General features: G+C 40.5%; 1 protein-coding gene across 1 annotated transcript in view; it reads right to left on the bottom strand.

Moving 5' to 3' along the window:
* Positions 1-3,759: 3,759 nt before the first annotated feature.
* Positions 3,760-17,747, bottom strand: part of SLC6A3 (solute carrier family 6 member 3) — a 239,014-nt gene continuing 225,026 nt past the window's right edge. The window contains exons 13-15 of the mRNA XM_063922941.1: positions 15,722-15,889; positions 15,381-15,452; positions 3,760-9,209 (exon numbers count right to left, since the gene is read on the bottom strand). Coding sequence (XP_063779011.1) covers positions 9,186-9,209; positions 15,381-15,452; positions 15,722-15,889 — 264 coding nt within the window. The 3' untranslated portion in view covers positions 3,760-9,185. The remainder of the gene's footprint in view (positions 9,210-15,380; positions 15,453-15,721; positions 15,890-17,747) is intronic.

The raw sequence follows: 17,747 nt of genomic DNA, 5'->3' as shown, positions 1-17,747 counted from the left end.
ACACATGCACCAGAGAATACGTCTGTCACAAAAAGACAGGATTTTACTCCTCTGGTGGCTGCAACTAGCTCACCTTCTGGAGGGCCGTAGGTGGGGGATCCAGGACTGGATCCTTCTAACCAAGGATGCAAGTCTCCGGGGCTGGGGCGCAGTCACTCAGGGGGAAACCTTCCAAGGAAGGTGGTCAAGTCTGGAATCCAGCCTACCAATAAACATTCTGGAGCTAAGAGCTATCTACAACGGTCTTCTCCAAGCAGCCCATCTTCTGCGAGATCGAGCCATTCAAGTGCAGTCGGACAGTGTAATGACAGTGGCTTACATAAACCGACAAGGTGGAATGAAGAGTAGAGCAGCAATGTCAGAGGTAACAAGAATCATCCTCTCGGCAAAAAAACACGCGTTGGCGTTGTCAGCAATCTTCAACAACTGGGAAGCAGACTTCCTCAGCAGACACGATCTCCATCCAGGAGAGTGGGGACTCCATCCGGAGGTGTTCACGGAGGTAACAGATCTTTGGGGTGTACCTCAAATAGACATGATGGCCTCTCGTCTCAACAAGAAGCTTCAGCAGTATTGTTCGAGGTCAAGGGACCCGCAAGAAGTGGCGGTGGACGCCCAAGTGACTCTGTGGGTGTTCCAGTCGGTGTACGAGTTCCCTCCACTTCCACTCATTCCATGAGTTCTAAAACTCATATGGAGAACAAGAGTTCAGGCGATCCTCATTGCTCCGGACTGGCCAAGAAGGGCTTGGTACGCAGATCTTCTGGATCTACTGCTAGAAGAGCCGAGGCCTCTTCCTCTTTGGGAGGACCTGCTGCAGCAGGGTCGTTCGCTTATCAAGTCTTACCGCGGCTAGGCTAGGAAAGGAGTAACGTCTAAATATTACCATCGTATTTGGAAAAAATATGTATCTTGGTGTGAGTCCAAGAAGTTTCCTATGGTGGAGTTTCAACTGGGACGGTTTCTCCTATTCCTGCAAGCAGGTGTGGATATGGGCCTAAGGTTGGGATCCGTAAAGGTCCAGATTTCATCCCTATCCATTTTCTTCCAGAAACAATTGGCTTCCCTTCCTGAGGTTCAGACTTTCTGGGATTTTAACGTGGTGTTACAGTTCCTCCAATCAGATTGGTTCGAACCTCTACCGGAGGTTGAGGTCAAGTTTCTCATGTGGAAGGATGTCACTTTGTTGGCCTTAGCTTCTGCTAGACGTGTGCCGGAGTTGGGTGCTTTGTCTTGTAAGAGCCTCTACTTGATCTTCCATGAAGACAGAGCTGAGCTCCGGACACGTCAGCAGTTCCTTCCGAAGGTTGCGTCGGCATTTCATATCAACCAACCTATTGTGGTGCCAGTTGCTACTGACTCCTCAATCTCATCAAAGTCCTTGGATGTTGTAAGGCAGGCATTCCCAACCATGGTCCTCAAGGCACACTAACAGTGCATGTTTTAGTGATATCCATGCTTCAGCACCGGTGACTTAGTTAGTACCTCAGTTATTTTGATTTAACCATCTGTGCTAAAGCCTGGATATCACTAAAACCTGCACTGTTGATGTGCCTTGAGGACCGTGGTTGGGATTGCCTGTTGTAAGGGCTCTGAAAATCTATGTGAAGAGGACTGCTCGTCACAGAAAATCGGACTCTCTGTTTGTCCTGTATGATCCCAAGAAACTTGGGTATCCTGCGTCTAAGCAGACGATCTCTTGCTGGATCAGGTTCACTATCCAGCATGCGTATTCTACGGCAGGATTGCCGTGTCCTACGTCTGTTAAGGCCCACTCTACTCGTAAGGTGGGTTTTTCCTGGGCGGCTGCCTGGGGTGTCTCGGCTTTACAGCTTTGCCGAGCAGCTACTTGGTCTGGGTTGAACACGTTTGCAAAGTTCTACAAGTTCGATACCTTGGCCGCTGAGGACCTGAAGTTTGGTCAATCAGCTCTGCAGGAGCCTCCGCACTCTCCCTCCTATTCTGGGAGCTTTGGTATATCTCCATGGTACTAATGTGGACCCCAGCATCCTCTAGGACGTAAGAGAAAATAGGATTTTAATTACCTACCGGTAAATCCTTTTCTCGTAGTCCGTAGAGGATGCTGGGCGCCCGCCCAGCGCTTCGTGATCCTGCAGTGGTTACTTTGTTCAGTACTGCTTAATTCTTGGTTTAGTACTGTTTTGTTACTTGGTTAAATAATATTGTTCAGCCGTTGCTTATGTTTCAAGCTAGTTATCTTGGTTTGCCTTGTATGTGTGAGCTGGTGTGAATCTCAGCACTATCTGTGTAAAATCCTTCTCTCGAAGTTGTCCGTCTCCTCGGGCACAGTTTCTAGACTGAGTCTGGTAGGAGGGGCATAGAGGGAGGAGCCAACCCACACTCTCAAATTCTTAAAGTGCCAGTGGCTCCTAGTGGACCCGTCTATACCCCATGGTACTAATGTGTACCCCAGCATCCTCTACGGACTACGAGAAAAGGATTTGCCGGTAGGTAATTAAAATCCTATTTTTACATCTCAAAATAGTGGATACTTTGCATGGCACAGTATTCTCATCTAGGATACATTTCAATTTGAGAGATGTCATTTCATTGGTGCTAGCTGTTAAGCAAATAAATATTCAAGTGATTAAAATGCTTGCTATGGGTATTTGCTATACTTTATATGATTTCGTAGAAATTGTTTAAATTCAGAACATTGACACCATCCTTAAGGTGGTAATTTAATTTTGATAGCTTGTTCATTTCAATGGAACTGACCCTATTCTACCTGTGACTTGTAAAGGCTTTCATCTTTTCTCAAGGTGATAAAATATACTTGCCTACTCTCCAGGAATGGCTAGGAGGCTCATGGAAATCTGGTGATGCTCATGGCCCCTTATAAAGGTAGACAAGTACAGTATCCTGGAATCTGGCTGCCCCCACCAGTTACCACGGTGATGATGCCCCCGCCACCCATGTTCCAGAATGGGCAGCCTGAATGTTCGCAACTATAAAATAAAAAATGAGTCACCAAGGGGGGGATGCTGAGTTGGGTGCAAAACAAAACATGACAAGTAACTGTGCACCTTGGTAAAACTATGCTGCGCTGCAGGTGGGGGAGATGTACAATATGCAGAGAGATTTAGGATTGAGAGGGGCGCACACAAAATCCTCTAAACTGCAGTGTAAAAGTAAAGCTGTCCAGCAGTTGTGGGCAGTGTCGGACTTGGGCATGAAGGGCCCACCGGGGTAATGCAATTATAGGGGCCTATACTTAGGGGTGTGGCCAGCCTACAAAGGGGGTGTGGCAAACCTCCACAGAGGCTTGAAATACACAATAGTCTAGTGCAGTGTAATGCAACATATCTACCATGTATAATACAAGTGCACAGTCTGGAACCTGATCCCTAGAGGAAGGAGTGGGCCCTCAGGCAGTAGGGCCTACCGGTGGTTTCCCTGGTACCTTTGTGGGCCAGTGCGACCCTGGTTGTGGGCTACATGCACAAGCAGTCAGTGTTTATCCACAAAATGTGTTTGGACCACTTGCATTGCAGCATGGTTTGTCGATGTTCAAAGGTACTCCTTTTGCTTTGTCCCAACTCAGAAGCAGCCCCCCCCCCCCATGTGCGTGAGAGGCTTGAGAAGATACTGCAACACCTCCCTAATAGTGGCACATTAAGTAATAAATTGAGAAGGCTCAGATATTGATTGGGAACATACTAATGGAAAGCGATGGACAGCAGAAAGATTGCATTATACAAGATTTTTATTTGATATTTCTTTTAAAATTACAGTCATTTTTCAGAACATGGCGTTTAAACAACATAACATTGATTTGAAAATACATATATGAAATAAAATGGTAAATTCAATTATATATTATATTTGTAGAGAGCTAAAATATAAAATGATACTTTTTAATATGCTAGTAAGCTGATTCCTCTGGTGCCACAATATTTTGGTCTAATTCCTTGCCATGGATTTACACCTTATTTTGCAAGTACTGACAATGTGGATTAGACACTTATTTATGCGTATGCAGGGCTGTAGAGAGCCACGCAGGGCCCCAGTAATGGACAGGGGGCGTGGCCTAAAAGGGGGCATATCCACTCCCCTTGAAAATAATAGAATGTAAAAATAATTGTTGTAATAATAATTGTAGTGCAGCTACAGGGAGCACCATTCTAATCATTACTTGTGGGAAGTGGGTCTCTCCTGCTAAGCCACATCTTCCCAGTGATATTTGGGAAGATGGCACATGTGCACTAAAGAGCAAAGACTCTGGCACAGTGCCAGTCTTTGCTTTCAATGTGCGGGCACAATCTTCACAAAGATATTTCTGGAAAGATGGCGCCGTCCTTATGGTATACTCGGGAGGAGGGGACAGTGGACCTGTGCCCCCGCCGAGCCCATCCCAGGCCCCTCCAGTAGTACCTGCTCCCCTCTTCTCTCAGCACCACTGTGCGTAAGTCAAACAGATCCAATAATATACCCCAAATATATCTAAACTAATTGCAAATGAACCTTTTTTTCATACATTTAATATATTATTTGTGAGTTGCCAGTGGATCCTAAGAGTTAGGTTTCCAATTTTAACCACATCTACCCAGTCTAACACATAACATTTCATCAACATTCTGCAGTTTTACAAAGCTACAGCAGTTCTATCATAGTTGATTAACATTTTCCTTTCTTAGGAACTGAGCTTTGCTGCATATTAAAATAAAGCATACATGTTAACAATACATACAGCACTATATCAAATATAAACAAAAGTTGTCATTAATTATATAACGTTATATATGTTCACAAATGGATAAAGAACAAGACAAAACATAAAAATATGTTATATATTTATTCACAATTAACAGTCAGTTATGCAACAGTTTAATATGAATGTTTGTTTTTCCAGACTCTACTGTGTAAAACAGCGTTACGTATCAGCAGCTCTTAGACATTTTGGGCGATATTCAATTGTTTTGCAACTGAATTTTTTTTTTCACGCTGATAGCGCCCATAAAGGTCGGGTTTAGCAGCATAAAGCGGCTAAATCCAACCAAAGTGCTAGCCATGATTGAGAAAATTAACATTTGTACGCCCAAACGGCACTTTTCACGCATTTGAGCTAGCCACCCCTGGGGGGTGCAGGCTGAAATGCAGACTACGGCAGCCCTTCACGCCCGAACGGAGCAAAAATTGAATAGATTTGTTGGGCGCCATATACTGCTGGCTTCCAGTGGGCAGAACAATTTAATTCTGCCCTTTATATCATATCATATCATATCATATCACTGTTGCATTGTGTAGTATGTTTTACTTGCTTAAATTCAGCTTTATACACTTTTATTATCTTTAATAAAATAATGTAATCATAAACCTTTTATGTAATACACATTACAGGTGTTCAGATATATATGGTGCAAGAGCCTTTTCTAATGGTAACTTTTATCACTCTAGCACAGTGTCTAATGGATGGATGGAACTCAGAGAAGAGACTTGCAGTCAGGATAAGAAGAGCTTCCCCTGTCATACTCCCTGTTAAACGCCTGAGATTTCATATAAAAACAATAAGAATAATACAAAGAAAATATTTATAACATAAACATCCACTTTGTTTATTGTAATTCTTTTTATAGCTATCACTCACCAGCTTTGTGGTGATCCCTGAAGCTGCAGGGAGATGAGAGATGAGGCAGTAACAGCTCTGCCTAGGTTCTACAGTCATATGCTGCTTTGCAGAGCTTGGGGCGGGGCCATACCATGGGCAGTAAAGCTGCACAGAAAGGAAGCTAATAGAGGCATGCCTCTGAGTGTGGGTGCGGGCCTTGTGCACTGATGGACACTTGGATGTGTCATGTGACCAGGAAGTGCACTATAATCGGAGCTCAGTCAGCAGCAGCAAGAGAAGACACAGGGATGCAGGTAGGAGACTCAATGGACACTGTAGCTTAGTGTAGTGAAAGGAGAGTTACAGTGAGTAGGGGTTGATACAGGCTCCCAGCATTAAAAACCCATCCCCATGTGTGCCTCCTCAGCCATTCACCTCACTGCACGTCACTGAATCAGAGTGTTGATAGCATTTCACTCTATGGAAAAAGGAGAGGTAAGTTATGATTTTTTTTATTTATTTACTCCTGTGAATGGGTGGATAGGGGCCCCAGTACATTGCTTTGACCAGGGACTACAATGAGGTTAAGATGGCCCTGCTGTGACCAACTGGTTCCCAGGACTTTGCTAACTTTATTTTTTGCCATTGTAATCTGGCCATCAGGTAAGCGATTTATCATCATAAGAAGTAAGTTATTCCAGTGGACCTATCATGTGTTTTCTTATGCTTGTGATTTTTTTTTAAACCTTTGTGAGTTTATTTTACATCATTACATTTTGGAGTTGCAGAAGGTTTTGCACTATCACCTGTCTTTTTTTGTTTCCCATAGCACTCTGATGAGCGGAAGTGACCATTCCACCTATTGGTACTAGTGGAAAAGGAAAAATGACCTGTTGTTGTTTAGGGCAGCTGTATGTGCAGTGCCATTAACCTAAGGTGTGAACTGATCACCATTTATTTGGAGGATGAGTGATCAATACCATTCGTTGAGTGCTCACTCTGGATATATTGATTGTTATTCAATATCCACAGTATTATGCTATGTTTTTTCTTGTCAATTTATTACATGTAGATTTTATCTAACTCTAACATAATCAAGGATATATGTAATCAGAGAAGGCACCTATGCAGGGCTGTTTCTAGCCAATTCGGCTCCCAGTGCGAGATTTAAAAATGTCCCACCCCCCATTGACATAAAAAAAAATGCGCCCCCCGCATAGATATAAAAAAGAAAAAAAATGGGAAAATGGTGCAGGGGCCATTTTTCCGGAGACCTGCGCATGCACTGTAGACTCTGTCACAGTGCCAGAGTCTCTAGTGCTCAGAGCACTAACAGTGTTGCCGGCTACAGGAGGGGGGGTGGGCCGGGGGGGGGTGGGGGGGGGGAGGGCACACACGAAAACCAACGGACACCAGAAAGTTAAGTATAACAAAAATGGGTGCAGTGTGTGCGGTGTGGTCCCCCTCTGGACTCAGGGGCCCGTGTGCACAGCACACACTGCACCCATTATAGATATGCCACTGGCACACAGATGTACAAATGTTGTACACCAAATTGATTAGTGAAATCTAGGAATGTAGTTTTGTCACTCCCAGTTTCATTTATGCAAAGAGGCACATTTTGTGCATGAGACTATGGGGTCTATTTACTAAGCTTTAGACAGAGATAAATTGGACAGAGCTAAAGTACCAACAAACCAGCTCCTAGCTGTCATTTCAAACCCTGCCTGTGACATGGTACTTAGGAGCTGATTGGCTGGTACTTTATCTCCGTCCACTTTATTTCTGTTCAAGGCGTAGTAAATAGACCGCTAAGGGCCTAATTCAGACCCGAGCAAAAAGCTTTGCAATTGGGGGTCAGCTGCAAATCTGTTTGCAACTCACTCACCACCGAATGTTTTTTCCAGTCTGTGCGTAGCCCAGGACCTACTCCTACAGTGCAATAGAAACAGGCTGTTCGGGGCGGGAGCTGACGTCACACACCCTCCCTGAAAACGTTTGGGAATGCCTGCGTTTTTCCTGACTCTCACAGAAAATGGCCAGTTACCAACCCCAAATGCCAGCTTCCGGTCAATCAACTTGCGTACACCTAGCACTGGATTCTTTTGCAGTTTGGCCCCGCGCATGCACACTACGATAGACAATTGGCGGCCTTGCAAATTCGCACAACAGCGATCAGATCTGAATTCGGCCCTGGCATGCCGAGATGGGCTCTTTGCCACAACTTGGGCAATATGTATGAGCACATCACACCGTTTGGCTTGATTTTGATTGTTTAACACCAGTCCTGACCTAATGACTCTATATTGACACTGCATTTACCTAAAATGTTGTTCTGTGTGCACCTGGATTTGATGACCTGAATTATTTGCCTTTTTTGTTCTGCTTCCTCCTAGCTGCCAATAGCCTCATAATCTGTGCCCTATTATTATTATTATTATTATTATTATTATCATCACCACTGTTTGCATGGTTGTTACATGGTTGGCTGTCAGCCACAGTGTACCTTGCAGGTAGAAGAAGTTATTATAGAGAGAATACCATAAAGCAGATATTGCCACAGTTGCTTAAAAAAAAAAAAAGAAGTTTTTTTTCATGAGACATTCACATATTTCTTCATTCTCAAAATCATTGTGTATTCTCTTGTTGAATTAAGGGCTATCTGATCATTAACCATTTTTCTTAACTGTACTACAGTATATCTATCATGGCAATAAAAATGCAATTATTAAATAACAGCAAAGCCATTGCTGACAGATACTTACATTATCAGAAAGACTATATTTTATACAAAAATATTGTTGGTGGAGTCAACAATGTGCCACAGAACCAAAGGGATGATATCTTTATGAGAAATAAAAAAATAAATGAAAAACACTACAGTCACCAGTGGAGGACACTCAGCTGTATACTCTAATACAGAGAACATTAGGAGGCACTCAGTTGTCTTGGCTCCACATGTAAGAAATAGAAAACACAAATACTGTATCTTTCCTAGGCAAATTGATACTTAGCAATATTTATATATCTGTTATACTTTTATATCTATAAAACAGTCTGTAATAATCATTAGAACATTTAACATATAACATATACAATAAAACTGTAAGCTTCAATGTCAATTGTTTCTGTATAACACGTATACTAATATTCTCAGTAGAAATGTAAGTAACTGATTTGATTTGAGAGGAAACAATTTGATTTAGGTTCTTAAGTTTACTAAAACTACATGTACTGTATTTATTTCAGTGATTACTGTGGAAAAAAGCAGAGAAAATATAATTACAAATAAATCCTAGCTAAGATGAAGTTGATGTATGTATATCTTATGGTTATCACTAAATGTAGTGTGATACATATTCTTTTGGGGTTTTGAGATGTTGTACAAAAAAGACCAAATGTTCTGATTACCAAAACAGGACATTACCAAAACAAGACAGTAATAACACTGATATGCTTTCCCACATACACTGTGGAAACGTTCTGAAGAGGAACACAGTTTCTGTCAGGTAAAATGATGCCACTCTTCACATATTGTATAATAATGGTTTTCTCTTCTTTTTCACTTCCCTTGTGAAACTTCTTTTAACCTATTAGACATCTTTTATTTTGTTTCTTATACACTTAGCCAATGATGAAGCTGGAAGACAAAAAATATAGCGATAATTTAAAGTAGCAAAGACAAAAGTCATCAATGAAGCTGGAAAATATAGCCCTGCTCACATCACTACTGACACTTAAGTTGGGAGATGAAGTTTACCGTGACTAATGCCCAGGACTTAGTCGCAGTAAACTGCATTTTCTGACTTGTCAGGCATGATGCGGGTAGTGCACTCAGTAATATCACGACTAGCCTAAAGGCATTAGATAAGTCAGATTTGCTATATGGCTTGTTGTTGTTCCTAAACGTTTTCACTTTCTAATAATGAGGCAGATGTAATAACTGTTGGCATAGAGCAGACGCAGTATCAGTGCACAGTATGTGCATTGATACCGCTTCTCCACCATGTATGACGGACAAGTGTGTCATTATCAGTGCTGCTATATTTCAGATAGCACACCGATATGCAGGGCAATGTAAGAATGGTCAGCAGCACTAACTGTTCACTCCCCCTTTCCAGCAGCTAAGATGTTCATACATCTTGGCGCTAGTACTTTCCACTTCACCTCAGTAGAGAGAGGAAGTGGGAAAAGTGTTACCGGCACGATTTGTGCCGGTATCATACTTTTAGGCTGATTTAATAGTGAATCATAACTTTCTTATAAACCATTTTATATAATAAAAAAGAGGATTAAAGAGACTATAGAATTTTTAAAAATATATATTTTTCATTTATTATACTTACTATATGCCAATCATCATGCACTCAGTCATGCGTGTTAATGAAGATAGTGCAAACATTAGATCATTTACAGTCGTAATGTCTAAGTTATAAAAATTATTTGCATATATGCAAATCATTTTTTAACTTAGCTTCCCTCATTGCTGACACTGGTGAGAACCTGCCCCACACTAAATACTGCACAGTGGAAATTTTGCTATGTCCTGTGGAAATTTTGCTATGGGGCATTGGTCTTGTTTTGCTTCTAACTAAGCTAGATGCCGGATTGGCAGGTTGCGCCCTTTTGGGGGCGGGATGGTGGCGGCAATATGTACCATTTGACAAAACTGGGGCATGTTAGCCATGTTTTGTAGGTGTGCCAAAGCCAGTGTCTGTGTCTTTCTATGCAGATTTAATGGCCTCTGCAAAGGAGTTCTGGTGGCCATTCTGAGTAACCTTAAGGTTATTAAGATGGCTGATGCCTGGGCAATGGTGATCCAATGCTTTGTCAGAAGGATGCAGCAACTGATCATATTAGCCAGCAATGGGCGTCTTTTTACTTAAGGCGCCACCTGCAGCTTTTGCATAGTATCACACAGAAGCTGCGTACAAAGACACAATGGCTCTCTGATTACCAGAGCCCCTTACACCACAATCAAAAGATAATTGATCATATACTATGGGTTGAGCTACAGTTAAAAGTAAAAATGTGAATCTAGCATACTTGCAAAAATACATCTGAACACTTACATTTCTATGGCTGTATTTTGAGTTGCATGTAAAGCATTTTAAAAGTTTTTACTAGAAAATTCTGGCAAGAAAGTATCAGTGCAAGCAATGAATGTATTTCTAATTATTACTATAAGAAAATCATAAACAATATGTGCCAAGATTACAATTGTCTGCTTTGTTGTTTCTAATTCAGTAATTAAATATTCCACCTACATTGTCTGGATTACTGCTATTCATACTATTGTCTTCACTGGTCACATATCTGTACTCTTTGATGCACATATTTAGTTATATTTATTTGTAATGGTCAGTAAACTCATATATAAAGGTGATACAGTGTTTATTCTCTATAATGGCAGGAGCTCTGGCAAGCATCTATTTATCTCTTATATTGAGCTTCCCAATATATTTTATGTTTGCTGAGTAGCTCTGCATGTGACATTATTTAAGCTATCAAATGTGGCATTGAAATGAAGGCAATAACAGGGTGACTGTCCAGATTAGGCATGCGGCCGGCAGTAGCATGCTTTCCTAATTATATTGTTAGACCTATCATTTACATGCTCCAGTGCGTCACTAAATAGCACAGCAACAATAATGACAGAACAAACAAAATTCACTCTTATTTGCTATTTCCTCCTCAATAAATGTACTGTAATAATTTGTTTCTGGTAAAGCATTGTATAACATTAAAGTGAACATCATTTCCTATGTAAATTAATAATTACAGTTTTGTTAGAACGCTGTTGTGATGATTTTTTGTTTTTAGATTTTGACGAGAGTATAGTTCATTTTTTATTTCTGAGTGTATATTTACTTATTAGTAAATAATTACTTAAGCAAAAAGGGAGGCCTGGACTGCACACCCTATTACTAAAGATATTAAGAGGTGCTATCATGCTAAGGCTTCTAATATTATGCTGGAGGAAGAGAGATGCAGATGCACACTCTTAGCACTAAGAACACTGATAATAAAAATTATTTAAATAAACCATCACAATTAACATGAAGTATAACTGAAGTTCTTAGCACACACTTGCGCAAATATGCAGGCACGTGTACCGCGGCCAGGTGACTTCATCACATGGGTCCCTAACATTCCTAATACTATCACATTACATTAACTTATCATGGTTTTACCTTCCAATAGTGCCCTTATCAATGTGTGATCTGAAATGCAGGAACCTTGTTAATTTAAACACCTGAGGGTAAATGGGTGGGGTGCCAATACCAAAGAAAGGAGCCTTGCCTTCCAGTGTACAATATATACACTGGATATATATATTTTTGCTATTTGGTAAGATTTCCCAAGCTTTGCATTCTAGAGCTTGGCCCCGGTAGCTAATGCCATCTTCAGATGGTGTTAGCCATTGTAGCCTGTAGGATACTTCATACACAATTTCAGAGGAGAGGGACCTGTAGGAAAAATCCAATATTATACAATACTACTACCTGTGTCTTTATCTCTGCATTTAATATATTTAGTACGCCTGGTTAGGTCTCTTCTGCCTCAGCTAATCTACAGTACTGCAATTATTTTTGCATATAACATACAAATGCCATCTTTAATGTAATTTAATTTAGAGTTAAATTGGAATAGTCCTCCCTACCAACTCTAATACCGCTTCAGATTGCAATACTAGGTCGCACCCGAGACTTGTGCACGGGTCCTTTCTGGGTGTTGAGAGCCCTTTCAGACTAGCCGCACCAACCTGGCAAGTTGCCCAGTTGGTGACTTCAGTGGTGCAGTGTGTGGAGGCGGTGCCTGGACATCAGATCATCTCCAAGTGCTGCCTGTCCCTTTTAACGCCACCTCTGCCTATACTGTGAACGGGTCTCGGGTCGCATCGACCCGGCAACCCGTTCATACTGTACCTGACCTAGTAATACCCGGGAATAACCCTGCTTTATTCTGGGTTTTAAAATACCGGGTAAGGTGACCTGGGAAATTGGGACTTACCCCTTTCACACCGCACATCGACCCTCATCGACTCGGCAATATACCGGGTTATTTGGGCAGTGTGAAAGGGGTATAAATCTGTCCAGGCATTTTATATTTGCAACCTCTTCAGCACCACAAATTTTTGACCTCAGGTAGAATAATGGAACACACTGCCAGTCACTTTCTTTCATACACAATAATGGAAGAGTTGGCATACTGTAATGTTCCTACATCACTTGATGTCTTTATTAATCATTTCAATAAAATTTACATTTGTCTGTGAGAGCATAGTCAGAAAAATAGAAAAAGGTGGCAACAGGAAACGTGGAGACTGAGAAACTACTGTTTGCTTGCCTATTTCTTCCTCCTAATAAGGGAACATTTTTGCAAACTCTCTATAGTTTGTGTTAGTGGTATGAAATCAATAGCCACCTTCTTGACAATTTCCTGAACTTGTGTTTTCCTGAGTTTGTGTTTCTGCTACCTATCTGAATTTAGGAGCTACTGGTAAATGTACCAAACAATCTCTGCTTCAACATTTTAAAATTCCTTTTTTTTTTTTAACTTTCTGTATCAAAACCCCTGTATCTCTCAGCCATCAATAACAGTTCTAGATGAGTATACTGGTACACGAATATACTAGTCTTAACATTTCCTTCTTATTAAGCCTGTTCTTCTTTAGCTTCAACATTTCAACTTGTCCAATCACATTTCACTTTGAGCTCAATACTGCTTTGTTACTTTTCTAAGTCAAGTAAGACCTGTTTCTTCCATTCCTTTGTCAGTTTCAGATCTACAACGTTCTCTGCCTCTATTATATTCAGTTTACTGATGTGTTTTCTGTGTAAAAGCCTAGCAGAAACCTTACCACCACAGAGACCCAATGAGGATGTGCTGTAATAAAAGTAACAGTACAGTATCTGTGTAAATCCCAACTGAACATTTTATGATCACCACCATTAAGAATTCATTATCATCTACTTAGACAATATTAGTTTTTTTTCTTTTTAATATGTTGACAATCATTGCACCTATATGAATGCGCTAGATACAAAATTTGAAATGAACAACCTCAAGTCCCATTCCTTGGATACATTATTTAATCATATGTTGTCCTAAAGGGCCTTACAAAAGTGGTAACAGAATTTGATTGCCCACAACACATAGCCTATAAGCTTTAAAAATATTTTTAGTATTCACAAATTATTACCACTAGTTAATTAAAAATATATTCATCAGTTATAACCCCCATTAGGGTTTTCACATAGGGGCTAATTTTCTAACATGTCCTCGAGAAGAGGTACCCATCTTTCAATTTCTGAAATAAGAATTCCTGTGTTTCTAGTACTCAAATTTCTGGACACTTTGATCCTTTTTTAATAAGTTCATATTGGAGTAGGCTCATCCTTTTCCAGAGCAATACAGTTGAAAAATCAAAACATGTTTGTTGGTTGTATAAAAGTCTTCAATGTCGCCAAACAGCTCAGATGTTAAGTATACAGTACATTTAGCCTGTTGGGCAATCCTCCACTCTGGCTACTATTCTAATATCCATTATTTGGGATGACAGTCCTTTTCCATCTACTTACCTTGTCCTGCCTCTTGTCAGTTGCTACATAGACTGGTATAATGAAAGGTGGGTATCCCTCACCAATACAAACCTCTTGTGGAGAGCCTTAGTGAATACCAAGGTACGGCCTAGACTTCTTTGCAACAGGTAAAGCAAACCATTGCAAAAGGGGGTCTACTGCTGGTAATTTGAAACATACATAAGTTGAGTGCGCTTTGGGCAAATGGATGTACTGTATGACAAAGTTAACCAAAAGACAGTTTTGCAGATGAATATTGCACGTTATCTTCAATACCGGATTAAGACTCATGGGGACCCCACCACTTACATTGATGCCCTGCCACCACCACCACCACCACTACTATGTACCTTACTTTGTCTCTGGGGAGGTAGAGGTAGGGTGGTCAAAAGAATTGGAAGTCCCCTGATGTCCTGCCTAAACACACATCTGCCCCGGCAGAATGTGGGTCCAGTTTCTGGCTTTGGACTTCTGCAATCCCCCTCTTTATGTGTGACCAGCAGTCTAACAGTGGAGCATCTGGGCATCTGACCATGATGAAAGGAGATCTCACGTGTGTGTGTGTGGGTGTGTGTGTGTGCGTGTGTGTGTGTGTGTGTGTGTGTGTGTGTGTGTGTGTGTGTGGGTGTGGTATAGTTGAGTGGTGACCGCTCACTCTTCAGTTCCACATGGTTGCCTTAGGTAAGGGGAGATGATGTGTGCTGGGTTGGCCTGATGTGGTGATGCTGCTGGGAGTGGGCCAGGGAGGATGCAGAGTGGAATGGGTCAGGGCAATGTTTACAGCAGTGTTAGGGGGAAATGTGTGAGGGCCCCGGGCAACCGCCCACCTATGTTCCAGCCCAGGTTATCTCACTGTGCATGCTCTAAATATTTACGCATGTATCTATGGGTAATGCTGACTCATACACAAGGGTTATAACTGGGCATGAAGTTGGTGCGTCAACGCAACTATATGAAGAGCCGAGTGTACACATAAAATATATCTATTTCAAGATGCATCTCTTGCACCAAACATAAGCTAGTGTAGATGAACACTGACAATGTTGACAACTACAGTATGACCTAAAGCATACTGATAGGGACTGTGTGGTCACATACAGTAGATGTGCAATGTACATCTCAGCATGCAGGCTAATATAGGCATTCATTTCTGTGTGCACGATGCAACGTGCTTTCCATTGTGCATCAGCCCCTTTGTATTCAAGTCTAAGATATAGAAAACTTACAGTAAATTGACGCACTTCTCCACTTTCTATCAGGTCATATTCTTTTTCAGGTGTTATTGCATATGCAATTTTCTAAAATGCAAAAATGACAGATTGTTTACAGGAAAATATATAATAGCCATAAGTACACAAACATGTAAAATACATAAGGGGAAATAGATCAAGCCTTGGAGAGAGGTAAAGTGGAGCAGTTGCCCAAGTCAGCCAATCAGCTTCTGTCATTTATCTAGCACAGTCTATGAAATGACAGAAGCTAATTGGTTGCTTTGGGCAACTTCTCCATGCTATCGCTCTCTAAAGTTTGTTACATCTTCCCTATAAGCATAAAAATAAAAACATACCTGACGAAAGGATCCAGGAATTGTACAAAATTTATATATGGCATAAATGGGCACCATAGCCATGGATGATATGGCAACTAACCAGCCAATCACGTTTGCCCATTCTGGGAATGTGTAATTTCCATATTTTGGAGAACTGTATGTTACAATGCTTACAACAACCACAAACTGAAAGAAAGCAAACAAATGTCAGTTAGTATGTTTTTTTTAAATAGTGAATAGAATAAATAAATAAACAATTAGTAGAAATATAGTTTGCACTTTCAAAAATAGTACGTAGCATCATTTGCCATTACTGTCATATTAAATGGAAGATAAACATAGAACTTCCCAGTGAACACTCAAAATTGTTACGGCTATGAGACAAAGCAAGAAAAAAAAACAGAGCCGTTGCATAGATGTGTACAACTCTGCATGTGTGTAAATTCACATTTAGGGGGAGACGTACTAAGCAGTGATAAAAGTGGAGAAGTGAGTCAGTGGAGAAGTTGCCCATGGCAACCAATCAGTATTGACATAACATTTATAATTTGCATACTATAAAAGTATACAGAGCAGCTGATTAATTGCCATGGGCAACATCTCCACTGGCTCACTTCTCCACTTTCATCACTGCTTAGTATATCTCCCCCTTATAAGATCATAGGCTTAGACAAAAATATTTTTGTGCAAGATGCTTAAATTTTCACATGTGCATCTATAATTTTGGTGTCATAAGCAAATGTATCTTTTTTACAGGTGCAGCTGAAATGGCCACAATGATCAAAACTCAGAGGTTACAGTATAATTGGACATTTATCTTGTATTTCTTTTCCAGCTCTAGAGGTGTTTATCTCTACAAAAATAATAATTACTTTCACGACTTATCTTTACAAAAAGACTCAATTGTGGATTAGAAATGCAAAACAGGCAAATGTTCATGTGTAATTATAAAAAATAAGTGTTAATAAAGGATGACATTAATCCAACAGAACACCTATTCACAAATTATTTTAATGGTATAAAAATAAAATACCTAAAAATCAAATTGACATCAAATACAGAAAAAAAAGCAATTATATATAAACACCATATTTATACAATCTTAGATACTGGATGTTGTATAAGGGTAATTATGCAGTATGCTAGTTACCGGCCTGTCAAAATGACTAAACAACATAATAGTAATGTCAGCATCTGTGGCTGTGAGTGCCCAAATGGAGCAACACTTACATTGGTCGGTCAGGCACCAACTAGTTGCCGCTGGTTCGCTAAACACTTGAATTCTCCCCATAGAGGTGAGGAGCAGCGTTAGCCTTTTATTGTATAGGATTGCATAATTGAATATATTGTATACTAGTATACGTTTAGTGATTAAAATGTAATTATAGTTTTAATGAATTGCATACGGTACTCCAAAATGTAATACAGGTTGAGTATCCCTTATCCAGAATTCAAAATCCCACATTTTTGGGTCCCCTACTGAGATAATGACATATGTATTATGTTTAAATCTGTACTGTTATCACCCACTGTATTTGATTGCATTGTAATAAATAATATACAACAAGGTCAAAGGAGATTTTAGCTACAGTATATAAACTTATAATAATTATAATACCATGCCTAGGAAAGGGGCATTTCAATGAAAATATTTTCTATTTAGGTTTCCTCATCCATTTTAAATTAAGATAATCTTTTAACTCTGATTAGAAATCAGAAGGGAAAAAGGGTCGGGAAGATGGCAGTGAGAGCAGGGAACAGTTACTGTAGGATTTCCTATATAACAAAATACACTGTTGGACACACTGGGCGGTATGCAATTCTTTTCACCCCCTTCCATCCCCGTTCTATTTTTGTTGACGGGCGTGGTATATTTAATAATTTCAGCTCGCTACCCCCAAGGTAGCGAGGGCGCCCAACCCTTTACGCAGCTAAGCCTGATTACTATGGGTGCAATATGTGGCATAACGGAGATCACTTTCTAATTGGGCGTGATATATCATTTGAATACCGCCCACTGAGTTTCTGGTCTATTTTAAGAGTG

The sequence above is a fragment of the Pseudophryne corroboree genome, chromosome 5, assembly GCF_028390025.1.
Source record: "Pseudophryne corroboree isolate aPseCor3 chromosome 5, aPseCor3.hap2, whole genome shotgun sequence".
Lineage (NCBI taxonomy): Eukaryota > Metazoa > Chordata > Amphibia > Anura > Myobatrachidae > Pseudophryne > Pseudophryne corroboree.
This window is presented reverse-complemented; position numbering and strand designations above follow the sequence as displayed.